We start from the raw sequence: 26,946 nt of genomic DNA, 5'->3' as shown, positions 1-26,946 counted from the left end.
CTCATCCCACCAAGTGCCCCCCTCAGTGCCCATCACCCAGTCACCCTCACACCCCCCCGCCCACCTCCCCTTCCACCCCCCCTCTAGTTCGTTTCCAGAGAAAAGCACTCATTTTAAAACATCTTCAGTGAAACCCAGGGTCAGCTGGAAAGCCTTCAGCATTGTCATTCACCAGTGTCACTAGTCCGAATTTTTAAATGTGCTTGCCCATAGTCCTGAGAATCTAAGAGGCTGATCCATAATGTGATTTTTGAGGGAAAGTTCTGCTCTGACCACATATATGGCTACGGCTTCCTCCAAGTTAAAATGTTTCTGGAGGGAGCTGGTGGGTCCGAACCGGTCTTGCTTGATTCCTAGCGCCCTGAATTCCAGCTTCCAGGTGAGTCAGGCAGGTTGACCTTGCTCTTGCTCAGCAGGGTAGGAATGTGCCGACTGACTTGTCCTTGCATCTTGTCCAGTGAGCCTGCCCCCGGGGCCCAGCAGTCCCTGTGGCACGGACAGGGTCCCGCCCGCGCTGTCCGAGGCCGAGGAGACGGTGTCTGTCAGCAGCTGTTTCGCATCAGAAGATACAACGGAAGACTCCGGAGTGGTGAGCTCCCCCTCGGACATCATCTCCCTGGATTCCCAACACGACAGCATGAAATCCAAAGATAAGTGGGCCACAGACCAGGAGGACGGCAGTGACCAGGACCTGGCTGGAACCCCGGAACTGGGGCCCCACAAGAGCCCCACGTGGGAGCGGAGCAGCTCTGGGAACTGGCATCCCAGGTGAGTCTCGGGACAGCTGGAGAGGGGGAGCCCCTCCGAGGCTCGGGGAGGAAGGTCTTTTGTTCACGGTGACCCAACCAAGGCACGCCGGGTGCCCTCCAGAGCTGCCGCTCCTGATTTAGGGGCTCATTATCCACGCCCCTGTCTTCGTTCTCTTTCTGGACACGCAGGTGTTTATAGGTAATACCTGAGATTGGCTTGTTTTTCCCGTTATGTAAATAGCATCATATGCTCAGTGTCCTCCTCACTCAACATCATATTTTTTAAGATCAATCCATGATGATATATGTCTTATGAGTTCATTTATTTTTCTACTTTTTAATTAATGGGCACTTAGGTCATTCTGGTTTTCCACACCACTGGAAACAATGAGGAAGTTGGACCTATGTCTCAGTTTTCACAAAGAGAGCTTCCTAGAAGAGAAATTCAGGAAAATTCATCCTCAACCACAGACTGTTGACCAATTGGTCTCCAAAATGATTGGCTTACAGCCCCTCCAGTGGGCTCCACACCGGCTTCAACACCTGTGATCAGTACACCTGTTCATTGCGCCTCGTACAGGTTTCTGATGACACTTCAGTGCTTCTTATTTTTTTATTTTTTAAAGATTTTATTTATTTATCCATGAGAGACACAGAGCAAGAGAGAGGCAGAGACACAGGCAGAGGGAGAAGCAGGCTCCATGCAGGGAGCCCAATGTAGGACTCGATCTCAGGACCCCGGGGTCACGCCCTGAGCCAAAAGGCAGACGCTCAACCCCCGAGCCTCCCAGGTGCCCCTTCATGTGCTTTTTAAATTACAGTTTCCTGATTAGTAAGAATGAGCATTTTGCCATATGTGTATTAGCGCTTTGATTTTTTTCTTGCATGAGTTGCCTTTCCACAGACTGCCCTTTTCTTAATTTTTTTTTTAATATTTTATTTTGAGAGAGAGACTGAGAGTGTGCCCAGGAGTGGGGAGAGGGGTAGAGGGGTGGAGAGTCGATCTTAATCAGGCTCCACGCCCAGCACAGAGCCACACTCAGGGCTTGATCCCATGACCCTGAGATCATGACCTGTGCCAGTATCAAAAGTCAGATGCTTAATGGGCTGAGGCACCCAGGCACCCCCATAGACTGCCCTTTGAAAAATAAACAACTGGAATATGATTTTTTTTAATTTTTTTAAAAAAATCATTGATTTCTTCTTAACCTGTAAATCAGTTTTCTACTACACACAGAGAGTCTTTAAGACTATGCCTTGGGATCCCTGGGTAGCGCAGCGGTTTGGCACCTGCCTTTGGCCCAGGGCGCGATCCTGGAGACCCCGGATCGAATCCCACGTCGGGCTCCCGGTGCATGGAGCCTGCTTCTCCCTCTGCCTGTGTCTCTGCCTCTCTCTCTCTCTGTGTGTGACTATCATAAATAAATAAATAAATTTAAAAAAAAAAAAAAAGACTATGCCTTGAATGTAACATTATTTTCTCTTGTTGCTTAAAAATCGCTTTTTAATTTTAATATTCTTACATGTGTCCCTTTTTTCCTGAAAGTGTGTGATCTTTGCATACGTAAGAGACCCATCTCATCCCCTGAGGGACTACAGATTATCTGAATTTCTTATGAAAGTTTAGTGTTGCTTTCTCACATCTGGGCTTCGCAACTACCTGGGTTTATTTTCGGGTTGATGTGAAGAAGAAGATCTATTTTTTTCCCACTGACTCCCAGCTCTGCTTTGGATCCCACGTATGCCCCCGGCGCTCTGTTCCTTAGCGCTGGTTCATCTGTCTGACATCGGCACAGCCCCCCCACTGCCCTTGTTCCTTCCTTCCTTCCTTCCTTCCTTCCTTCCTTCCTTCCTTCCTAGGAAATGCAGGTTAATTCTCTGTGGCCCGTCCATTTTTTTTTTCACCCTTTAGATGTTTAACACAAACAACATTAGGGAGATATTAACAAAAATAAAGTAGAATAATAATTTCTAAAAAAATCTCTAAATTGATCAACCAAAACAAATGCATGCCTTTGTATTTTTTCATGCTTTGTTCCAGCGAAGTCCCTCTGGACACACAAATCTTGTACCTGGTTAATGTAATCGTAGTGTCAATAGTAATGTATTTTTGATTTATTTTTACCTAAGGATTTATCATGTGCATTTGCCCATTTGTTAATTGTATTGTCTAATAATTTTAACGTCCAGCTCCTCCGTCTTAAGGACCATTTCAAGGCCAAGTTTGTATTTCATTTGGCAGGAAATTAGAAGGTAGCAATTGCTTTCTTCCTCCCTGCCCACCCCCCGCCCCGCCCCCAACACAAGGTGTTGGCCTGTGCCGTTTGCAGCTATGAAAGCAGAGAAAAATGACGGTATTTCCTTAGTCCAGTAAACACTTAAAAAAAAAAAAAAACGTAACTCCCTATGGTCATCTCCAGGTCTCTTCTGTGAGTTTGCCCGGGGATCGCGTACCCCGAGCTCTACATCTGAAGCTAATCAGACGTTTTTAATTCTGGCCCCTAGGGATGCTCGCGTTAGTCACCCTTTGCTTTGCTGGCATTGGCTCCTGATGTAAAATCCCCGCTGACTTCCATCCAAATCTGGGAGTTAATGTTGCCTGTGGCCGCGGCCAGGATAATCATGCCGTCTTTGGAACCTGACGCTTTGTACCAGCAGGGAGAAGGGCATGTTTTTCTGCCCCCGTCTCTGGGGCGCCATGGAATTTGAGAGTAGCGTGGTGGGTGGGGGGGGCTCTGGGTCCCCCAGCACCAACTAGCTGCCCCGTCTTTGCAAGCCCCCGACTTGGCGTAGCCCTGTGGTCTGCGCCTGCAGGCGGGGCAAATGCCTCCCACCTCTCAGAGGTCTGGGAAGCCTATAAATGCCCAGTGTGCTTGGCTCAGTACACATGGCCCGGCTATCAAACAGGATGCATTGTCAGAATTACTACTGTTCGTTTAGGATACGGGGCACCATGAATTTTTGTGGCAGGTCACTTTTCTAAGGATGGACGAAGGAGGATGGAGATAGCCTCTGAGCCCCCCAGGTCTGTCTGTGCTGTTCCATTATCTGCCACGGGCTAGGAATCCACCCTCTGCCCCTGACTTCTCAGGGAATGACCATCGTCAGTGCGATATTGTGATTCATAAGAAATATCTGTCTGGTCATTCAAAGGACCAAACATAAGCCTCCTAAGTATTTGGTCTTCATCCACAGTATCCAGCTCACAGGTCCCAAAAGCCTTGGAATTTCCGGAGTGTCGAGGGTGATAAAGGTCTCTTGTTATGTTAATGGTGCCTTTTGGAATGCACCTTTGGGTGGGGGCTGGTTGCCAAGGGAGCCAACCAAATGACTAAAAGGCGGAACTTGCAGCCCCACTTCCTGACCTTCCTGGGAGGCAAAATCAGCCAATGGTTGTGGACTTAGTGATGCAATGAGGCCTCCTCCAAACCCAGAAAGGACCTGGTAGGAGAGCTGGGTGGTAACACCAACAGGTTGGCCAGAATGGGTCCTGGAGAAGCAGGGAAGCTCCGTGCCCCTGCCCCCCACCTCTCCTTACCCATCTCTTCTTCTGGCTGTTGATTCATATCCTTTATGATATCCTTTAAGAAACTGGTCAACCCAATAAGCATTTCTTGGAGTTCTGTGAATTGTCCTGGCCAATTAATTGAACCTAAGGAGGAGGGCGTTGGAAAGCCCCCAGTCTGGTTGGGGAGGGGGGACTGGCGTCCCAACTGTGGGGCTGGGGAGCAGCCCAGTAGGACTGAGCCCTCCTCCTGTGGGGTCGGATGGTGTCTCCGGGTCCCTAGTGTCAGAAGTGAGTTGAATTCTTGGACAGCCTGCTGGTGTCAGAGGAGTGCTTGCCCTTGAATCTGGAAACACCTAAAAAGTTTATTTTACAGTTTTCTCCACTGACAAGTCAGACCCCCTCAGGGACCGCAGTGTGGCCTATCACGTATTTGTTTCCAAATGTCTGATTTTCCATCGAGTTCGGGGTGCCTGAGAAGCGGGTACAAAGCTGGGATTGCCAGCTCAGAGGCTCACAGGGGCCAGGCCGGTGATGATGGGGGTGGGCAGCCCCGAAAGCTCAGTCTTCTCTCCAGAAAGCAGCCTCGCACCCTCCTTCCAGACTCACCAGGAGGGATCGCAGACCCAGCGAGGCCGGCTTCTGAAGAGAAGCCAGAAATGGAGATTTTTACGTGAGGTCTCCCAAGTTTTCAATATTGGCAACCAAGTCAGACGTTCAGAGCCAAACCAAACACATCTGCGTGTCGGGTGAGGTCGCTCCCAGATGCGCACCCCCCCCCCCGCCCCGTGTGGAGGGGCACCCTGGCCCTTCCTCCTCTGCCCGCGGCTTTTCCAGAGCTGGAATACCATTGGGGTTGCCTGGATGTCCCCTGTGGGACACTCTTGAGAAATATCCTCACAGATAGATACGTGCAGGGTGCAGGGCCTCCTTGCAGCCTCCTCTTCACGCGGTTCAGCCTTCTCCAAATCCTGCAGGAAAGCAGCCTGTTTGAACAGCCCCCTCTGTGCTGCTCACCCCCGCGGCGGAGGATGTTTGTGGGATGTTCGTGGGATGAGGCTCTGACCAGCACTGTTTTTGAAATGCCAGCCGTCCGCACTGTCACACGGAAAGCCCGTGCAAGCCGCCCACCTGCTTACGTGGATAGGGAAGGGTGCATCCCTCTGGGTGAGCGAAGAAGGTTCCAGAGGTGCGCTCTGTGGGCCCGTGTGTGCCAGGGGCGCCGAGAGCCTGAGCAGCAAGAAGCAGGGGGGGCCCCAGGGGGCGGGAGCACTGCGGCCGGACTCGGGTGGGGGCACGGGGCCTGGGCCCGGGGTCGAGTCCGCAGAACTCGGGCGAGCCAGGCGGGGCTCGGGGGTCCAGTCCGGCTGGTGGTGCGGTTCCACGGGACGGGAACCCAGGCTGGGCGCGGGCGGCTCCGGATCCCGCTGGAAGAGCCCCGCTCTTCACGGGGCTGTGGCCTGAGCTTGGCCGCCCGGACAGAGACCTCGTCGGAACAGGCACAAGTTCCTGACGCCTGTGCACCCGGCTGCGGCCGCGCAGGGACAGCAGGGCAAAGCCTGTCCTCACGGCCCTGTCGGTCCCCGGATGCAGCCTCGGCTCCGGTGGCAGATTGCGCAGGTGAGAAGGGCCGTTCCCGTGTGGCCAGCGGCAGTGCCCAGGCGGTGCGGCGTCCAAGTGCCAGGCCCCGGGGGCGCGCAGAGCACGGGGCACCCTCTGCGGTGCCGGGCAGGCTGAGCACCTGGGGCCTGTCCCCAGTGAGTGGGGGCAGTGAGGGGCCCCGTCCCTCGGGCGCCCCTCCGTCACCGGGGTGTCCCCGAGTATTGCTGGCCACGGTGCAGACCCTCCGCGAGGGAGTGACAAGACCTTAGTGCGGGGCCCCCAGAGCCAAGTCCCCGGGTGCTCGGGTTCTTCTCCTTTCTCCGCACCCTGCAGGCACGGGAGCCACGCGAACGGCTTCGGCTAGCATCGCCGCGGGCCCACACCGACCACCTTGAGGCCAAGCGCGCCTTCCTGAGGCCTCCTGTCGGGTTGGCCTCGGCTGGGCCTGGCCTTCCGCCACCATTCAGCCGGGTGGCACAGTCGCGGCCCCGTGCCCCGCGCTTGATTTGGAGGCTCCGCTCTGGCTGCTGCAGCCGCCACCTCCGGCCGGGCCCCGCCTCCGGCCCTTGGAGCCAGCGTTTTGAATGCGAGACTCTCAAGAATTAATACTGGTTTTCTAAAAAGAGCAGGTGTGAGTGCTTGGTAATAGCTGGCACGCGTTTTGTGCGCCGTGATCTGCAGATGACATGTTTTCCATCAAGTCGTTCGGTTGGATCCAGTTCTAATCTTTGGTGGCAAAATAAGTCTGTGCGCTCAACGCAAACTCGGGACGACACATTGCCGGCAGTTTCCGCTAGCCTCGGCGGAGCCGGAAATGAAGCCCAAGGCAGAAGTCAACCCAAGAGCACAGGCGCAGCACAGATGCACGCATGGGGACGCCCCTTATTCCGGGGACACTTGGGGGTGGCCCCATGCGCAGCTCCCCCGGGGGCTGGGGTCACCCCATGGGACCTTGCTGCCTTTGCTGAGACATCTCCCAGATGCGCTTCCCCTTTGCACGCGGCCTGGGCTAACACGAGGCCTAAAACGTAGGAGCAGTGAAAGGCCAGAGTCAGACCGCCTGCGTCACATCTGCTCCTTGGGGGCGACTGTGCCTTTGGGCCCGTGACTTCACCTCGCATGGATTTCCTTTGCACGTGGAGAGACGCAGGGGCCCCCGACCCTGAGAACAGTGCCTGCCTCCCCTGCAGCCCTCAAAGCCGACAGCTGCTATTGTCCGTGGCCGTCGAGGTATCACAACTGCCCGAGGAAGAACAGAAATGGGATTTGCTGGTGTGTACACCCTGCATCTAGCTCCGATCATCTGCGTCTTCATCGCAGGAGGGAAGCGAAATGTGTCTCCGTGCGTTTGTGCGTGATGAGGGGAGAGCACGGAGAGGCCGTGCCTCCTACCTGCCTGGGGGACATCACAGCGAGCTTGTGTTACCTCTAAACCCTCAAATCCTAAAGGCAGTCTCGCTGTGAGCAATGCGTCCGTCGGGGTATCAGTGCTGTGGACTCTAAAAGCTGGGGGTGCCTTTGGGGAACACCGGTTCAAGCAGCAGGGAGTAGATGAGAGGTTGTGGCTGTGTTCGTTAATGTTAGGACCCCACTGAAGGCAGGGATGGAGCCCCAGAGGACAGAAGGTGCAGCCCTTCTAGGAGTAGGGGCCCCCCTGCCTTACCTGCCATCCCCCATGCCCCCATCCTCTGCCTGGAGCCCCACTTGACAGCGTGTCGTGGCACAAGGACATTAGAAGTAGACCCTGCTAGGCCCTACAGGGCATGAGTTTCTGGGGTCACGTCGAGGCACTGAGGCTGCTCAGGCCCACGGAGGGGCTGGAAGAGACTGGGTCCTGCCTTTCCAGCAGCTAGTCCTGGCCCGGGGCCCCAGGACCCTAAAGCCACAAGAACTCCGTGACCAGCAGCGCGTGCAAGCATCTCGCACCTCTCGAACCCTAGAACCTCGCGACCGGAGAGCGCTTAGAAACACCGACTGCCTCCTGGAACCCGGATGCTTTGTAACTACGTTTGCGAAGGAGCATTTAAAGACCACTCCAAAAATAAATAAATAAATGCCAACCACTCCAGATCTAGCACAACCTGTGCCTCTCAGTGTCGAATGCACAGACTCGGTGAAGGAAAGAACTCTTCCTGTTAATTACTTGATGATAAGTAACGACGGTAATGATGTGGCTTAGGTATCGGGTTAAATCAAGTGTGCTAATTAAGGTGTTATAAAGGCGAAGTTAAAATGCTTAATTAAAATTAATCTCAGTTATTTCTCCTTACTGTTTTTAATGGGACTATGATTTGTGGTTTGGGGGTGGGTGGGTTTGTTTTTTTTTTTTTCCAACCACAAGATTTTATTTTTTTTATTTTTATTTTTTTAAGATTTTATTTATTCATGAGAGACACACAGAGAGAGGCAGAGACACAGGCCGAGGGAGAAGCAGGCTCCATGCAGGGAGCCCGATGCGGGACTCGATCCCGGGACCCCATGATCATGCCCCAGGCTGAAAGCGGCGCTAAACCACTGGTCCACCGGGGCTGCCCAAAACCACAAGATTTTAAATGACACCTGTGGCTCCCGTTCCACTTCTAGGGGACACGGTGGGTCTAGAACTCGGAAGCTCCATAAATACAGGAGCGCTTGTAAACGGGATGGGAATTCAAGTACATATGAGTGTCATCAACTGTATATTTCCCCAAGCCTCTTGCCTTTCATGTATCAAGTAATTGTTGTGAAAATGCATGAATCGGTTTGGTTGTCATCAGCAAATTGAATCACTTCCTGAAAGGGACTTTTTTTTTTTTTTAATTCTATCATCGGATAAATTACTTAAAGAAACTCCTTTAGCTACGTCAAAAAGAAAAATGACCACTCAGCCTGGTCAGCATCTGCCTTCTACTTGGGTCATGATCCCAGGGTCCCGGGATCGAGTCCCACGCCGGGCTCCCTGCTGAGGAAGCTCCTCTTTTTCTCTCTCTTCGACGCCCACTTGCACTCTCTCTCTCAAATAAATACATAAAATTTCTTAAAAAGGGAGAAATGACCTCACGTGACTGAATGGGTCAGAATCAGCCCATGCTCTTTTTTTGTTCTTTCTCATATAAAATGACAACCAAAAAAACAAAAACAAAAAACATCTACGTACCGAGGTCTGATTTGACAGGACTGCTCCTCCTCGTCCTCCTGCCCGAAGCCGGGGCTCGGCCACTCCGACACCCTGACCCCCTGCCCTTCCTCGCTCGCGGTGGACGCAGCAGTGGCCTGCACGCCGTGCTCACGGCAGTCACACTCCATGTGAGAAAAGGCTGTTGGTGCTGTTTATTCAGCGTGTGCAACTCGGTATCAGGGTGTCTGTGCCGGGTTTGTTTGCTCTTCATTTTTCTTGGTCTTGAGCCAAAACAGACTGTCAACATGAAGCCTAGCTGCAGACTGGGGTATGTTGGGGGTGCGGACGGTGCCCAGGAGAGCAACATCTGTGCACATTCACTTTCAGCTCCAGAGAGCGGACAGCCCTTGCCAGCTGCCGCCTCCGGGGACACACGTTCTTGGGTTCACCTGCTCAGCCCACAGAATGCCGGCCTCGCGCTCTGGGACGAACTTCCCTAGACCTGATTTTTGCAGGGACAGAGGAAGGGTTGCAATCCATGACTAACCCTTTGGGGGCAAGTAGACAGGGCTGGGTGAGGAAGGAAAAGCAGATAGCGCTGAATCCCTCCCTCGGGAAATTTCACATGAGCTGGCAACATAGGTGTGTTGGCATTGACTCCAGGTTTTGCCAAATAATCCATTTGTGAGAAGCGCAGGGCCCAGAGCACAGGGACTTTGCATTGCATCAGAGAGGAGCCAAGTGGTCTCCAGGCCTAGAGACACCAGGGGGTCTGCAGCCTCGGGAGCAATACCTGGCCAAGGACGGCGGGCAGACCCTCCCTCCCTCCCAGACTGCTGGCTCCAATCACATGTCTACCCCATCTCCTTGTGCAGGCAGGGCTCCAAGGAACCAGGCCCAGGTCGGAGGGTCTGGTCACAGGACCATGTGAGGTCCAAGGCGGGCAGAGGGGGATCAGACGGTGTCAGCAGAGCCAAAACTGAGCAACGGCACCTGGGGGAGTCTGTGCCGACAGAGGCCGACAGAGGTGAGGGGGTGCAAGGGAGCAGAAGCAGGCAGGAGGGAATAGGACTCGGCGCAGGGTCCCCAGACTTTAGCATGAAGGCTCGGACTGTGGCAGAGTGGGGAACAGCTGAGGAGCCCCAAACCCTGGAGTCTGGCTCCTCATGGCTTCTTAGGGGGCAGCCTCAGGCTCGGGTCTGGCTGTGAGAAAGACAAAGAGCTCTCACGCAGGCCTGGTCTCTGCCACCATTTATGGTTGTCAGGCTGACAGCTCCTCACTGGGATTGTTCCGTACTGGTAACAAAATCAAACCGTAAGCACGATGTACCCTGCGTATCGTGCACCCTTTCACAAAAATGTGAACTAGTTTGCAAAAAAGAGTTCTCATTCATGGTCAAGAAGGGCCCCAAAATATTTAAAATATTGCCAATGGGGCACCTGGGTGGCTCAGTCGGTTAAGTCCAGCTCTTGATTTCAGATCGTGATCTCTGGGTCGTGGGATCAATCCCTGCATCAGGCTCTGCACTCAGTGCAGAATCTGCCTGAATGTTTCCCTCTCTCTTTCTCTAATCAATAAATATAGTCTATAAAAATATGCTAAGAAATTGCTTAGCATTCAAGCTATAGAATCCATGGCAAAAATGATAAAATAGTGTAGTTCCTCCATTTCAACAAATCACAGTGGTTGGTGGTGGTTGTCTGAATTTCTACCACCCTCGTCCATGGGTGTGTGCTATTTCTAGATTTTTTTTCCCATGTAACCGCGCTGGCTTAAGCATTGATCTGTGTCTCCACATGGACTCCAGGCTCGTCATATTGATGGATTTTAAAGCCCTTTCAAATCCACACGCAGTGTTGCTGGATATTCTGGAATTCCTCCCATAAACTCGACGAACATCATTCGTGTTTGCATTCCGCTTGCTACAGGATCATTTCCTTAAGGCAACTCACCAAAGGAGACTCGTGAACCAACTGTTCTTACCAAGTTAACGTGATGTTTTGGTTTCTCGACGCGCATTTCCACGACTTTCCGGTAGCAACATGTGCGAGGGTCTCCGCTTCGCTGCATTTCGTCAGCTTGCGGTGACTTGTTTCTAGTTTAACGTTTATAACGTGACGGCATTAGTGGGATTTTTATCTTAAATGGGTTTCTAGTTCGTGCCAATATCGCCCTGCTGTCTTAGAGCTCTGTGGCTTGGCGTACTTTGAAGCAAAAGCAAGTACTTTGAAGCAAACACACATGGAGGATTTTGTTTAGCTGGGCCTTAAGCATCCCCAAACGTAGAGCAAGCATTTTAAAAAGCGCGGTTTTCGGTTTCAAATACAATCTTACGGAGCACCGTGCGTTAAAAAAAAAAAAAAAAAAAAAAAAAAAAAAAAAAACCCTCTGCCCCGTACTTTGTTACCTATTTAAATTAAATGTATTTAAACCGTCACGTTCCATGAAAGAGAAAACCACAACTTTAACAAAATGCACTCAATTAGGGCCCCAGCAAGAGCGGTCGGCAAGCAGCCTTTGCTCCGTCCGATCCTTAGTAATTGGCCCACATGCCCACACATCCCCAACCAGCCCCTTTTGTCTGGCTTGTCAAAGGACATTAGCGGAGACTAATCTGGAAGCCGCTTCCTGGCTCCTGAAAGGACACAGCCACCAAGTAAAAAAGACTCATTTATCAGAACACAAACTCTGCTACGTAAGTGAGGATTGCGGAGAGCCCATGTGGTGCATCATTATCTGGCCCTGATTAGCAACGATGGAAATTGGTCCTCAATTTTAACAATCAGCGGAAAAGACCTCCGGCTTTCACGGAAGGGAGACAATGGCCCCCGACGTGTCTCTGTTCTCTCGCCGTGGAGAGAACAGAGACGAGAGCCCTTGCAAAGGCTGCCCTGAAATTGCTTTGGCACTCGTCGCCCCGTGGACGGTACTGTCCCGGTGACGCAAGGCCAGATCCGGCTCTCCTCCGCGGGCGGCTTGACATCTTCCTAGATGTCCGGGTGGCGGGGGCCACATCGTGCCTCTGGACCCCAGACCTGGCCGGCTCCCCCTCCCCTGCCCCCCGCTGGGGTTTGGAGCCCCGGTGACCTGGGGCGGGTGTCTCCGTCTCTCCGCACCTGGTTTCCTATCTGTAAACAACGAGAGCACTACCTGCCTTATACATGGCTTGTGGGGTTTATAACCAGATAATCCGTGCGACAGTCCCATGTGTGGTGGGTGCAGGCTGCCCTGGGCTCCTGGGAGGTGTTTCCTCCAGTCTCGAGGGGGCGGTCATCACCGTCCTGCTGTTGTCATTGTTGCTTCTGCGTGCACACACGTGTACACACACACACACACACCCCTGGTCTGTGCCCCGGGGGCTGCAGGACCCCCACGAGCGAACATGACTGTGCCTTGTGCCTTCCTCACGTCTTTCCAGAAAAGAGTAAAAAAGAGAATGAGAGAAATGAATGCCCTTCCTTTCTGTCTGGTCTTCCCTAGACCTGAAGCTGCCCTAACCTCCGACGGTGAGGAAGACCTGTCTATCACCGGGAGGTTCCAGAAAACCCTTGAAGAACTGGATGAGGAGCTGGCAGGTGAGGCCCCCTCCCTCCTGCTGCAGTATTGCACCCTGTGGCCCTAGACCCTGAGGGTTGTTTTGTCCAGTCATGCTCCATGTGGCTGCAGGAAGGAAGGTTCTGGGCGGGTGAGCACAGCCCCAGAGGTCGCCTTCCATCGGGGCTGGTGCCGTGGGGACGTCTAACAGCTGCTCACGTGCGCTCTGGACCATCCCGACTTTGCACATTAGGAGGCCTCCACACACGTCAGGAAAGCAAAGTTCTCCGGCCCCAAGTGGGTTTGGGAAACCCTGGGTGACCCAGGTGAGCAGCTTCCCTGACTGAGATGTCCACCCCGCTGCTTGCTGACCTATAGCACATTTCGAAGGGCGACTCCGTAGGCACCGCCTGGACCACCCACCCGCTGGTGGTGAAGCGCCTGCTATTGTGCAGACAGGTTTTGGGGCGGTGGAGAGGTAGTGCTGCACGGCTGCTGCAGATGCAGAAGCTCCCGGGAGGCCACCAGGGAGCCTTCCAAACAAGGGCCCACAGCGACAGTGGTGCAGAAGTTAGATCCTGGCCGGGCCTTAGGGGAGAACAAAACAAAAGCCAGAAGGAAACAGATGGCAGAGCCGATGGGTAGTCCCCTCCCTTGTCCGCCTTTTGTCCTCAGAAGACACGGTGGACAGAGCTGAAACGCTAAGTGGGGCGTCCCGTGTCCCTGTGGCTCGGACCACGTGTGCTGCATCCCTCAGAGCCGGCTCTGAGATGCCCGAGGTTCATCACCTACGTCTTAAAGGCGTGAGCACGTCGTCCCATGTGGCTCGCGGTGCTTCTGATGAACGAGAGCAAGCTGAAGGTCGAAACCCCAAAGTCCCCTTCAGGTTCCATGCAGAGGCTGTTTCCGGGGGCCCCAACCCGCAGATCTCGTTCATAATTGAAGGATGTTGGCAAAAATGTTGTACTAATTGGCCCGGGAACCGTTCCCAGCGATGCCAACCTGTGCTTGTTTGTCCCTCTTTGCAGAACGAGAAGGGACCCCCCGCGTGACGACCGGGCCCATGAGCGGCGTGTCCCACCACCGCGTGCCGGACGCCACCGGCCCCGACGGGGAGGCCGACGTGATCCCCGTCACCTTCATCGGGGAGGTTTTGGATGACCCCGTGGACTCGGGGCTGTTTTCCAACAGAAACAACAACGCTGGTTCTTTTGACCTGGGGGGCGTGGCTGACAGGGGGGCGCCCCCCACGCCCCCCGTGCCCCCACAGGAGGAGCACAGCCGGCCACTCGGAAGGAGGACACACGTGCCCCACTCACCCGCTCCTCCCCATGACATCGGGACAGAAAGCAAGCCCGCCTCGGCCAACCCCTGTGATGCTGAAAATCTGAATAAAATGGAGCCCGAGACGGGCTGTGTGGCGGCGCTGCACACGCACCCCCCAGACGCACAGGGGGGCGGCGAGGGGCCCGGCCCTGGCCTCGGCGGGAAGGTGCGGGCCCACGAGGCGGCGAGGCCGCAGCCGGCGAGGGGCAAGGAGGCCCAGGGGGCAGGTAGTGGCCCAGCTCCACCGCGCTGGTATCAACGGGACCCCAGCCCCGGGGGAAGCTACGGACTGAAATACGGCCTCACGACGTACAAAATCGTCCCCCCGAGGTCGGAGATGAGGTGTTACGACCGAGGAGTGTCGCTCTCAACGGGTGCCATCAAGATCGACGAGCTGGGGAATCTGGTGAGTCCCCACGCACACGGGGGCAGGACCATAACCCCGTCGTCATCCACTCTCGACGTGGAAACCCAGCCCGTTGGAAAAGTCAAAGAATTCTGGAGGTCCGGCTCCACGGAGACACGCTCCGGCCAGGGGACCCCCGGCCCCATCGCACCCCCGAAGCCGCAGCCTCGAGACGTGGGACGCGGGGCGGAGCCGAGCTTCCCGGGCCCGGCAGCGCCGCGGCCCCCGCAGCAGCCCACACGCCCAGAGGAGGCCAGAAGCCGGCCGCCCGCCCCGGCCACTTGTCCCGTGAACGTGCCAGCAGCGAGCGCCACGGAAGTCTCATTTCTGAAGCCTCAGAGGAGGACCTCCAGTCAGTACGTGGCCTCTGCCATTGCCAAGCGCATCGGGCCCCAGGGCGCCCCGACCGCTGCGGTGAGGACGCCCGGGAACGCCCAGCAGGACGCGGAAGGCCGGACGCCGGCCCCACAGCCTCCTGCCCGTGCTGACCCGGGGGCGGCAGTCGGGGGTGCCCAGGGCAGCAGCCCCGAGGGAGCATCGTCCGGCCAGGCCCCTCCCGCTGGCCTCCGCAGGAGCCCCTGTGTCCCCCCGGTCACTGCTTCCCAGCACGATCGCGTCTGCACGGCGCAGAGCTGCAGCCTCCAGGGAAGGCAAAGCCCAGGCCGCCCCGGCACCAGCCCAGCATCTGCCCCCCAGTGCACGCTGGACGGTCCCCCCCGCCCCCGCTCGGGAGACGACCAGACCCCTGGCAGGACCCTGGCGAATGGGTCCAGGTGGGTCCCCCTCCACACCGAGCCCCCTCGCTCCCCGGGCAGGCTGGACACCAATGACGGCACCAGGCAGGAGCCCCTGGAACGGGAGGCAAAACCCAGTGCGCCGTGCGCAGGAGGACACGAACCCGATGGCACCCTGCCCCCCAGCATCTTCGGGCCAAAGAAGAAATTCCGCCCCGTGGTCCAGAGGCCAGCTCCGAAAGACACGTCGCTGCACAGCGCCCTGATGGAGGCCATCCACTCGGCAGGAGGGAAGGACAGGCTGCGCAAGGTGAGCAGCGGGCCCACGTGAGGGCACAGGCAAGGGCACAGGCGTGGGCGCAGGTGCCGGGGGGCACCGGAGGAGGGGAGGGGCGAGCGGGACAGCAGGGCGGGTGCCCGGGTTCCGGTTCCCCCCAGCTGCCTCAGAGTAGAACCACAGGGGGGACACAAACCAACAGCCTGGGGTCGACCCCCTGCCTTTAAGCCCCCGACTCCCCTGGGGACCAACAATAACATGTCCACATCCGGGCCCAGGGGAGCGGCGGGGTGGGGGTCGGGGGGTCGGGGCAGAGCATCCCTGAGCGGTCCTGGACCCAGGGGTGAGTCCATGAGGAGTCAGGCCAGGGCCCCTCGCACCTGACGCTCCTGCACTTCTGCAGCTCGGAGGGTCGCCCTTCAGTAACGACAGGGACGGTTTGTGACGCTGCCCCCACCCCACCCCCAACGTACCGGGGACTCGGCTCTGAAGGCCAAGATGGGGAGAGCCTTGCTGCATTTTGCAGATGGGGAACCGAGGCAGGGCACAGTCGAGGGCTCGCCCTAGGTCACGCTGCCGGACGGCGGGGACCAGGATCCTCATTCAGGCCTGCGAGGCTTCAGGGCGCACACCGGCTGCACGAGGCCGTCGTGCCGAGCCACCCGCGCGCGGGCCCTTTGCTCCTTAGGCGCCCGGAGCCCAGTCTGCAGTGTTCCCTCCCCAGCGCCCCGCGACAGGTGTTCCTCCTCCGGGGGGGCGGGGGGCTGTGCATCACCCCAGAGCCCTCCGGGCAGCTACCACTTTTCCTGCGGGCCGCCCCCAGCCCGCATTCCCCTTCCGGGTGACCCGTGTTGACCCTGAGTGTTCCAGGTTGCAGAACCCGGCTCCGAGGGCGGCCCGAGGAAGACGTCCTCCGCGGAGCCAGCGGGCGAGCGCTCGGCGCTGCTGGCAGCCATCCGAGGGCACAGCGGGGCCTGCAGCCTGCGGAAGGTAAGAGGAGGCCGTCCGGGCGCGGTGGCGCCGTCCCCCATCCCCGCAGCTCCCTTGCGGCGCCACACAGGCCGGGGCCGCCCCCTCCCCCGGGTCAGGAGCATCTGCTAAGCCACCATGAGAGAGACAGCCCCTGCGCGCGAGGCCCGGGCAACCCCGGAGCTGTGCACCTGCTGGGCTGGCTCGGGCTGCATCCTGCCCTCTTGGGGACCCGGTGTGGCTGAGGGGAGGGGCAGCCCCTGCACGTGAGGCCTGGGCTTCCTGCACCTGCCGTGCACTGGAGCCGTGCACCTGCCTGGCTGGGGCCATGTTCCACCCTCTCGGGGACCCGGTGCGGTTGAGGGCCAGGTGCCCCTAGAGCCGTGCACCTGCCAGGCTGGCCCAGGCCGTGTCCTGCCCCCTCGGGGACCCAGTGTGGCTGAGGCCTGGGCGCCCCCAGAGCCGTGCACCTGCCGGGTCGGCTGGGGCCACGTCACACCTTGGGGACCCAGCGTGGCTGCAGGGCTGGATGCCCCCAGAGCCATGCACCTGCCCGGCCAGCTGGGCCGTGTCCCCCACTCTCAGGGACCCAGTGTGGCTGAGGGCCAGTCACCCCCAGAGCCGTGCACCTGCCAGGCCGGCTGGGCCGCGTCGTGCCCTCTCGGGACCCGGCATGGCTGCGGGGCTGCCTCACCTCCGGGCACAGGGGCTGCTGCCGGGACGCTCGCCTGGCCGGGCCTCGGGAGCCCAGGTGCTCGGGCTTGGGGGCAGGACACAGTTCTCCAGCGTCCCGCTGCACAACCCGAGGCCCAGGGTGACAATGTTTTACTCTCCGAAAACCGGGCGGAGTGGTCAGGTGGCCTCCGGTGTGTGCTCACCCGCCGAGGCGCAGCAGAAGGGCAGGGTGGCTCGGGGAGGCGGCGCTGCCACCCCGCTCCCTGCCCCCAGCGCCGGCTGGGGAGCTGAGGCAGCGAGGCTGCACCCGCGGGTGCGCTGCGGGCTGAGCGAGGCGGCGGGCGCCCCCCCAGATGCCCTCTGGGACCTTATCGTGTACCCGTCATTGCTAGGTGTCCTCCTTCGCCTCCGAGGAGCTGCGGAGCCTCCGGGACGCCGAGCTGTCACAGCAGGAATGTGGATCGCCGCTGGAGCCCCCAGCACTACCTGAGCTTGGCATCCCGGCCCCGCCGGCCCCGCCGGCCCCACGCCCTCCGGCCACCCAGGCTCCCCCCGCGCCCAGGACGGCGTCCAGGTCCAGCTCGGGCAGCCCCGCTGAAGCCAGGCAGGCCCTGATGGACGCCATCCGCTCCGGCACAGGGGCCGCAAGATTGAGAAAGGTGACAGTGGGTGGCCGTGCGAGCGTTCGTGGGGGGCCTGGGAGGTCACCCAGGAGCCACGTGGCAGTAAGTCCCTCGCCCCAGGGAGCAGAGGGAGAGCACCTTCGCCATGGGGTCGCCCGCAGACCAGCTCCAGGGTCCCAGCAGGGTCCCCTCCGCACCTGCACCCCTAACTGCATCTGCACCACCCGCTCCGCTCTGGTCCAGGGGAGGCCGGCGGCCTGTTGTCAGGCCAACCTCTTCGTCCTCCCTGGGGTGCCCCGCCTTTCTGGCAGGACCCTCAGAGATGCAGGACCATCGGGGTGAAACTCAGAAGCCCCCCCCCCCGCCCCCATATCATACAAGTTCTGCGTTGGCAGCGGTGTTACTTACGGGAAAATGCAACAGGGTCGGTTTGACACAGAAGGAATCATCCTTAGACAAGGCCGGCACCGGGGCGCGTACCTGGCTCAGTGAGTTGAGCACCTGACTCTTGGTCTCAGCTCAGGTCTTGATGGCAGGGTCCTGAGTTCCAGCCCCGCGTTGGAAGTGGAGCCTATTTAGAAAAAAAAAAAAAAAAAGTCAAAAAACGACTGGCATTTTTCAAGGCAATTAAAAGTACATTTGCCTTCAGGGCGTGAACGAGATAATTTCTCGGACTCCGTATCCGTGGGAGAAATTTCCAGCTCTGGTGAGAGCACTTGCGGGTCCTTCTTGAGTGGCACCTGCCCCTCCTGAGTGCAGGGCCCGGGTGGACGGCCAGCACCCACTTCCTTCCCCGACTCCATCCTGCGCTCACGGTAACGGGGAGCCGGCATGCACCTGACGGCCCTCGTTGGTCTGTCGTAAGGGCGTAACTTGGGGAGCCAGGAACGCACCCCAGGCGCCCGGTTAATCTGTGTTTACATATAAGACATTCACACGTCCAACCATCTAGGCTGCAAGCGTCTCCCGGGGAGCCCCCAGGGTCCAGGGCTGCAGTCCTGCTCAGGACAGACCGTGGGCGAGGCAGGGTCTGCGCCCTCGCGGGCTCTCAGCCACGAAGGGAGGGTGTGGAGCATGTCGCTGACGTAGGGCCTTCTCACCAACTTAGGGACGTGATGAGAGGCCCAGAGACCCCTCCTTGTGCATCGTAGCTTTCCTCCAGGCTTATGCTTTGTCACCCACTTGGGCGTAAAGGCTGTGGCTTCTGTCCCCCGGACAGGCAGGCGGGGGGCGGACATGGCGACTGACCCCAGGCCTTACCAGGGGGGACGCTGCTGCTGAGGCTCCCTATGGGCCCAGTGGCTCTGGGGACCCCGCAGGGGGCCGTGTCCCCATTCCCGCCTCTGCTGGGGCCTCGTGGGACTGCGGGAGGGGAGTGGTGCCAGCCACTCGTGCCTTAGGACGCATGGTCTTGACCATGGACCCCAAGAGACGTCATCAGGCAGGTGACCCCGTCTCCATCAATGCCCAGGAGAGTGACCAATGGCAGAGGCAAACCTCTTTCCTCCAGGCCCGTGGGTGTCCTCCTGGGGGCAGACAGAGAAGCCACAAACGGTGACCTGTGCGGGAACGTGCAAGTCACCCTGAGCCGTAATTGCGCCGCTCGCTCGGTTTGGGCCGCTCGTTATGTGAACCTCGATGACGTGTGGGTCAAAGTGGACGAGGTCAGAGTTCAGGCGGGTCAGTCCTGGCTGTGCTGCCCCGGGGCGTGGGACCGTGTGGCCCGGTTCACATCTATCCGGTGACCTGTTTCCCTGGGAAGCCACCGGTGCAGTGACCCCTTGGGGCCCTCCTGGCAGCCCGTCCCCCGTGGTTTCCCGGCCACCCCCGACACCCCGCATGTTCCTGCGTTCAGCACACAGGGCCTCCGAAACTCCACGTGGCTTCCCCTCTCACAGCATCACGCCAGCTCCCTTCGTGCCCAACCACAGCTCTAACTTCTAGAATAATCAGGGCCGCGGCTGGTGCTCGCCCCTCCTAGCGCACAGCAGCACCGTGCCTGGGCCTGGCGCACAGTGGGCGCTGGGTACCGGTTCCCAGGGACAAGGGACAGAGGGAACTAATTTACCCGTAGCCTGATGCGGTTCCCGGCTCCCGCCTAGGAGCCCAGCACCCCCCGCACCCACGCGCCCATCGCCCTCCTATTCCATCAGCCCTGTAACACCGTGCCGAGAACCCGCTTCAAGCTGGAAAAAACTGTCCTCTTTTCCTTTGGAAAATTAGATGCGTTCTTTACCTCCCCCGTGTCCCCTTCTTGGTCCTGTTCCCATTCTTCCAAGTTGGCCAGTAGCTCAGCAGCGCCCCGGACGGAGCTAATCTGTCCGCAGCGGGAGCAGGGAGCTCGGTAGACAGTCCTGCTGCTCCCACACTTCCTTTCCTCCACTGGACACCATTGCCCTGTCACCACTGTCCCTTTTGCCCCTTTCCATCTCAACATCATTCCTCTTGGCAGGCAAGGAAACACCTCGAGTCGTGGATATTTTTACGACTTTCTGGGTTGGCCTCAAACCCTAAGCTTTGTCCCTTCATTGACTTTCTTCTTGTCCAACCGAAACAAAAGGAGGCCTGTCGGGAAGCCTGAAGCTGCTGGGACACGGGGGACCATCCCCATGCTCTTGGGCCATGCGGTGCTGTCGTCCGCACACCGTCTGCCTGGGTGGGCGCCCACCCCACTCTGTGCTCACCTTGGTTTGGTCACATCTGTGCTGGCTCTGGCCCACTCATCACGTCAGCCCAGAGAGCAGTCACCTACCGACGTGGCTTAAATTTGGGTCGACGCTAGCGGCCATCCGTAGGGTTGACTCTGGTAAACTGCTTGGTTCACCAAGCTCTTTCCATTTTTATACAACACAAAGGAGTTTTTCCTTTCCCCTTCTCAATATTTTCTTAATTTACTGAGACCTTTTCAAATCTGGATCCAACCGTCATATTGGTAGTTGCAGTGGTGAGCACGCCTTCCAGGTCTCCAGCCCGGCCATCGATTCAAATACTCACCGGCCCCGGGTTCCCACGCTCTGACACTCGGGTGTCACGGGCCCACCCGGAGCAGGCTCGCTGCCGGGGGAGGAGGTGATGGCCAGGCCATCCCGGCTTCACCAGCCTGCCCTCGACTGCCCAGCCACCCACACTCCCCTGTACCCTCTAGGTCCTGAGAGACTGACCATAGCAGCACAGAACCGCTCTCCGAAGGCAGCTTCTCCCCGTGTGCCCGACTTCAGGTGACAGAGGCACACCGAGCCACTCCTGCCCACCCCCAACCCTCATTCAGTCGTCACCCCAACTCATCCGCCGGAAAGCTCAGTGAAAGGAGACAGTGGGGGGCACCTGGGCAGCTCACCCAGCTGCCCCTATTTTTTCACTTTAGTTGAGATATTATTGATTCAGAGCACTACGTAAGTTTGGGGTGTACAACAGAATGACCTGACTTAACATATGCCGTGAAATGATCACCATCACCGTAGTGAGTTAACATTCCTCATCTTATGGAGATAGAAAAAGAAAAAGGTTGTTTTTTTGTTTTGTTTTGTTTTTGTTTTTGTTTGCTTTGTGATGAGAACTTTTAGGATTTACATTCTCAACAGCTTCCCTCCATGCCCTACGGCGGTATGAGCTGTAGTCCTCGTGCTGTGCAGTACATCTCTGGTTCTTATGCATATTATAACTGGAAGCTTGTACCATTTGACCCCCTTCATCCAGTTTCCCCCTCTCACCTCTCCCTGCCTCTGGTAACCATAGGTCTGATCTCTTTTTCTATGCATTTGAATTTTTTTTTGAGATTACATATATAAGTGAGATCATACAGTAGTTTTCTTGTCTGACTTACTTTATTTAGCACATCTATCGACTTATCTACCCCCTACCCACCCACACGAAGTCTTATTTTTTTATGGATTTTTTAAAGTAAATTACAGACACCAGTACACCTCCCTCCTAAATATTTTAATGTGCATATTATTAGAGGCTCATATTTTTTAATTGTTTCTGAGACGAAATGTTTGTACAACGAAATGCACACACCTTAAGGGCACCATCTGGTGAGTTCAAAAACTTAAGAGGGTCAGAAGAAGCAGCACCTAGAGCTCACACAGCCAGACTAGAAAATTTCGTGTGGCTCTCAGGCTGCACAGCACATCTTCAAAGCAACACCCAAAACCATCCAACTGTTTCCACGTAATTGCATCCCAGAATAAAGCTCAAGAATGTTTGTAGGAATCCAAAAATATGCAGCACCCAACAAGGTAAAATTGACAGTGTCCGGCACCCAACCAAAGATTACCCTTGCCACAAAGAGTCAGGAGGATATGAAACACTGTATGCTGAAAATGAATCAATGAAAACCTCCCTAAAATAGACACAGATGTTAGAATTGGCAGAGGGGGATATGGAGACAGTTAATATAATTATTTTTAAAGAAACCAAATATTACCATTTATGTTCTGTGACCACAACAGAATTAAATTAGAAATCAATACCAAAATGATCCTGGAAAATCCCAAATGTTTAAAAACTAAATAACATGGCTCTTAATCACCCATGGGTCAAGGAAAAAAATTAAAAGGGGAATTACAAAGTATTTTGAACCAAATGTAGGTTTAAAGACAGTATATAAAGTACATTTGCTGCTATAAAGTCAGTAGCTGGGGGAGAATCCTATAGCACCATATAGCACCATATCACTGTATTAGAAAAGAAAGACCACAGATGAATGACCTCACTCCCATCTTTAAGAAACTAGAAAAAGAAGAGTAAAAATCAAGCCTAGAGTGAGCAGAAGAAGATAAATCATAAAAGAGCAGAAATCAATGAAAGAAAAAAGAAAAAATCATTTAAACTAATGGCTTATTCTTCTAACGAGACCAATACAGGTGATCAACTTCTAGCCAGACTTATCAGGAACAAGAAAGAAGACAATTTGTCAAGATCAGGAAGGAGGGAGGTAACATCACTATAGATTCTAAAGATATTAAAAGGATAATAAGGTGACATTATGAACAACTCTATGAAATAGACAAATTCTTTGAAAGACACAAATCAAAGCTCACTCAAAAGGAAATAGATAACCCAAGTAGCACCATATCTATTAAATAAATGTATTTACAACTCAGAAGCCTTCCTCTACCCATACACACAACAAAAACAGAGCACTGGCACCAACACCAGGTGACTTCACTGGTGAGTTCTGCTAAATACAGGACATCCACTGAGCGGCATATCCAAATTTTCTAGAAATTCTGTTCACAATTTCCTGAGGAGAGATGACCCCCCAACTCATTCTACAAAGACAGTGTTACCATGATACCAAAACTAGAAAAAGATATCACAAGGAAAGAAAACTATAGAACAATAGTCCTCACGAACACAAATGCAAAAAAAAAAAAATCTAAATTGAAGTTTAGCAAATCACATCCAACTATATGTAACAAGAGTATCATGTTCAAGTGAGGTTTAACTCAACATAGCAAGGTTGGGTTGATATTTGAGAATTCCTCATGTTCACAAACTAAAAAAGGACACATTAAAGGAATTTGGCAATTCAACATTCATTTCTGATAAAAAAAAAAAACTTATGTAAAGTAGGAAAAGAAATAACTGATGGAAGGGACACCTGGGTGGCTCAGCAGTTGAGCATCTGCCTTCGGCTCAGAGCATGATCCTGGGGTCCCGGGATCAAGTCCCACATCGGGCTCCCCGCAGGGAGCCTGCTTCTCCCTCTGCCTGTGTCTCTGCCTCTTTCTCTGTGTCTCTCATGAATAAATAAAAAAGAAAGAACTGGTAAAAGGCATCAATAAAAAACCCACAGCTAACATCATAGATCATGATGGAAGAGCAAACACTTTCCCCTGGAATCAGAAAAAAAGCAAGAATGTCTGCTTTCACTGCTTCTATTCAGGAAGGAAGAGGGGAAAGAAATGCATCTTGATTGTAAAGAAAAGCCATATAATGGTCTATGTTAGAAAACCCAATGGGATCTACAGATAGATTCTAAGTTTAAAAAAAAAAAGATTCTAAGTTTAATAAGTAAGCCTGACAATGCTAGAGGATACAGCAGCATTACAAATACAGCTGTATTTTTAAGTATTAGCAACAAACAATCAGAAATTCAATTTTTTTAAAAAACATTTTTTTATTTATTTTTTTATTATTTATGATAGTCACACAGAGAGAGAGAGAGGCAGAGACACAGGCAGAGGGAGAAGCAGGCTCCATGCACCGGGAGCCTGACGTGGGATTTGATCCCGGGTCTCCAGGATCGCGCCCTGGGCCAAAGGCAGGCGCCAAACCACTGCGCCACCCAGGGATCCCCAGAAATTCAATTTTTTAAGTAATAATTTTCAAGAATTATTTTGATTCAAGAATCAAAAAACTATTACCACTTAGGGATGAATCTGATCAAAGGTGTACATAACCACAGAGCATCGCTGAGAGAATTTCAAGAAGACCTAAAGAAATAGGTGGGTATATCCTATTTTGCAAACTTAAGATGATTATGCTCCCCAAATTGAACTGTAAATTCCATGTAAACCCAGTCAATATCCCAACAGGCTTTTCATAGAAACTGACAAACTGTTTCTAAAATTGAGATAGAAATGCAAGCACCTAGAATGGTCAGAACTACTTTGAAAAAGATTCAAGATGATGGACTATCGCTTCTTCATTTTGACACTTATTATGCTGCCAAAGTAATTAAGACAGTCTGGTGCTGACATCAGATAGGGCAATGGAACAGAATAGAGCCCACAAATAGACCCACATATTTACACAAATTATTTTTGACAAAGGTATAGAGGTAACTCTGAAGAAAGGACAGTGTTTTTTTTTTCCAAAAATGGCATTGGCATTGCAATCATTGGATATTCTTATGCATGATAATTAACTTTGATCCATATCTCACACTATGTAACTCAGAATTAATCATGTATCTAAATCTGAAACTGAGAACTATAAAATTTCTAGAAGGACACATAGGAGAAAAATCTTTGTGACCTTGGCTTAAGCAAAAACATCTTGGGTTGGAAACCAAAAGCACAATCCATAAAAAGAAGGATTGATAAATTGGATTTCATTGAAATTAAAACCTTCTGCCCTTCAGAAGAACATACCAGAAGAATGAGAATACAAGCCTCAGACTATGACTACATATTGGCAAAGCGTTTATTTGATAAAGGACATATATTTAGAATTCATAAAGAAACCATAAGAAAGCAAACAAGTCAGAGAGTGGGCCAGATATTGGAATAGGGATGATACACAGATGCAAACAGACACACAGAAAGATGCTCCACATCTTGATCATCATGAAAATGCAAGTTAAAAACCGTAGGATACCCGCCTTCGTACCTACTAAAATGGCTGCAGTTCAATTTAAAAATGATAGCACAGTGTCGACAAGATGGGACTCCCAAGACCTGTGAGTGGGGATGTAAAATGACAACTACTTTGAAATCTGGTTCAACCATTTCTTTTTTTTATGAATTTATTTTTTATTGGTGTTCAATTTGCCAACATACCGCATAACACCCAGTGCTCATCCCATCAAATGCCCCCCTCAGTGCCCGTCACCAGTCACCACACCCCCTGCCCACCTCCCCTTCCACCACCCCTAGTTCGTTTCCCAGAGTTAGGAACCTTTTCTTAAAGAGTTACACCTGCAACTACCATGTGGTCCAGCCATCCTGCTCCTAGGCGCTTACCCAAGAGAAACGAAACCTATATAAATACAGGGACCGTGTTCACATGCAGTATACGTAGCAGTTTTATCGGTAATTTCCTCAAACTGGAAACAACCCAATGTCCATCATCAGGTTAATGAGTAAGTGAACTGCCGTATATCCATACAGTGAATCACTACATCGCCGTGTAAGGAATGTTGGTACCTGCAACGCCGTAGATGAACTTCAGAATACTTAGGCTGAGAGAAGCCAGACCAGAAATAGAAGTACATTATCTGTATAAAGTTCTAGAGGGGCGCCTGGGTGGCTCAGTCCGTTAAGCGCCCAACTCTTGGGTTTGGCGAAGGTCCTGATCTCAGGGTCATGAGGCTGTGCCCCGTGTCAGGCTTCACGTTCAGCGGGGAGTCTGCTTGAGATTCTCTCTCCCTCTCCTCCTCTCCCCCCTCACATGCTAGGTGTGCTGCTTTCTCTCTAAAATAAAATAGAATCTTAAAAAAAAAATAATAAGGTTCTAGAAAATGCAGGCTAAGCCATAGGGATAGGGTGTTAGAGATCATCAGCAGATGATTTGGAGGGAGGAGGGATTAAAAGGAGGATGAGGACCCCCTTGGGTGTGGTAGATATGTTCACGATCTCGATTGTGCCGATGGCTTCGTGGGCATTTGCGTCTGTCAGAATACATCACGTTTCACACTTTAAACATGTGCAGTTACACCGTGAAAACAGTAACAGTAAGTAAACATTTTCTAAGTCCCTCCCTCCGCCATGTCCACCAGCCCCCGAGCGCCCAACTCTTGGTTTTGGCAAAGGTCATGAGTGGGTCAAAGTGGGTCTCCTGTCCCACTGTGTCCGTCTTCACGGCTAGGCTCCCAGCCGTACGGCACAGACGCCCCCATCCCTCTGCCACCACATCGTGCCCACCGCTCCCAGAACTGCCCTCGGCAAGGTCAGCGCTGCTGCTGTGTCCTTGGACACGTCTCCTTCGCTCCGTAGGTTTTGCAAGGTCAGGAGATGGAGCGACATTGTCAGCAGCCTGCTGGCTGCACTGTTTCTCTTCAACCTGCACACACACTGTCTGCCGTGTTTCTGGATCTCCTGGATGTTCTGTGAGGAACGTGTCGTGCTTTTTCAGATTAACACTCGCCTGTGAAGGTGTGTAGTGTTTGGAGAAGCTGACATACGCCTTTAAAGTACGTGCATCCATGTGGTCCGCCTTCTGGGCTCTTCACATCGCCTGGCACTGCTTGCTGCTGATGTGCTTACTTACCCTCCTTGCAAGACTCTCCCTGCCTCTCAACAAGCAGGCTCCCAATGCCCCCCACCTCCGGCCACGTGTTTGGAGTCTCCTTTGGGCGCCCCTTCCCCTGCCCAAGCCTGTCCTGGGCTCCATGCAGAGGCCCCTGGACTTAGCCCTACAACCTCTTCTCTTGCAAATGCCCTTGCTGCCCTGAGCAGACCCTTCATTGGGCCTCCGGGAGCCCCAGACTGTCCCCCTCCTGGGCCTACCGGCGACACTGACTCCAGCCCCCCCCTTGACATGCACAGTGTGTTCCACAGGCTCAGCCTCAAGAAGCTCAGAACAGAATCGTCTCCCTCAGTACCCCCCACGCCCCAATTCTTGTCCTATTTCATCCCTCAGCTGGGAATGGAGGCACCTGAAGCCAAGGGGAGGCTGAGGGAGCCGAGAGGCTGGGGGCTGGTGTGCTTGTCCAGACGACAGCATGCAGAGCCACGTGGGTCCATGGTCTGGGGCCATGAGTGGTTGTCAGGTGAACAGA

At 54.4% G+C, this 26,946-nt stretch overlaps 1 protein-coding gene across 5 annotated transcripts in view; it reads left to right on the top strand.

The window, feature by feature from the left end:
• The window catches only part of COBL (cordon-bleu WH2 repeat protein), a 244,651-nt gene that overhangs the window by 214,911 nt on the left and 2,794 nt on the right, over positions 1 to 26,946 (top strand). For all 5 annotated transcript variants that reach the window (XM_055300773.1, XM_055300769.1, XM_055300771.1 and 2 more), the window contains 5 exons: positions 459 to 768; positions 12,435 to 12,529; positions 13,517 to 15,264; positions 16,102 to 16,221; positions 17,268 to 17,534. In XM_055300773.1, the coding sequence (XP_055156748.1) occupies positions 459 to 768; positions 12,435 to 12,529; positions 13,517 to 15,264; positions 16,102 to 16,221; positions 17,268 to 17,534 (2,540 nt within the window). The remainder of the gene's footprint in view (positions 1 to 458; positions 769 to 12,434; positions 12,530 to 13,516; positions 15,265 to 16,101; positions 16,222 to 17,267; positions 17,535 to 26,946) is intronic.

Source organism: Nyctereutes procyonoides, unplaced genomic scaffold (assembly GCF_905146905.1).
Source record: "Nyctereutes procyonoides isolate TBG_1078 unplaced genomic scaffold, NYPRO_anot_genome, whole genome shotgun sequence".
Classification (NCBI taxonomy): Eukaryota; Metazoa; Chordata; class Mammalia; order Carnivora; family Canidae; genus Nyctereutes; species Nyctereutes procyonoides.
Note: the sequence above shows the minus strand (reverse complement) of the source record. Positions and strands in the feature narration are given on the sequence as shown.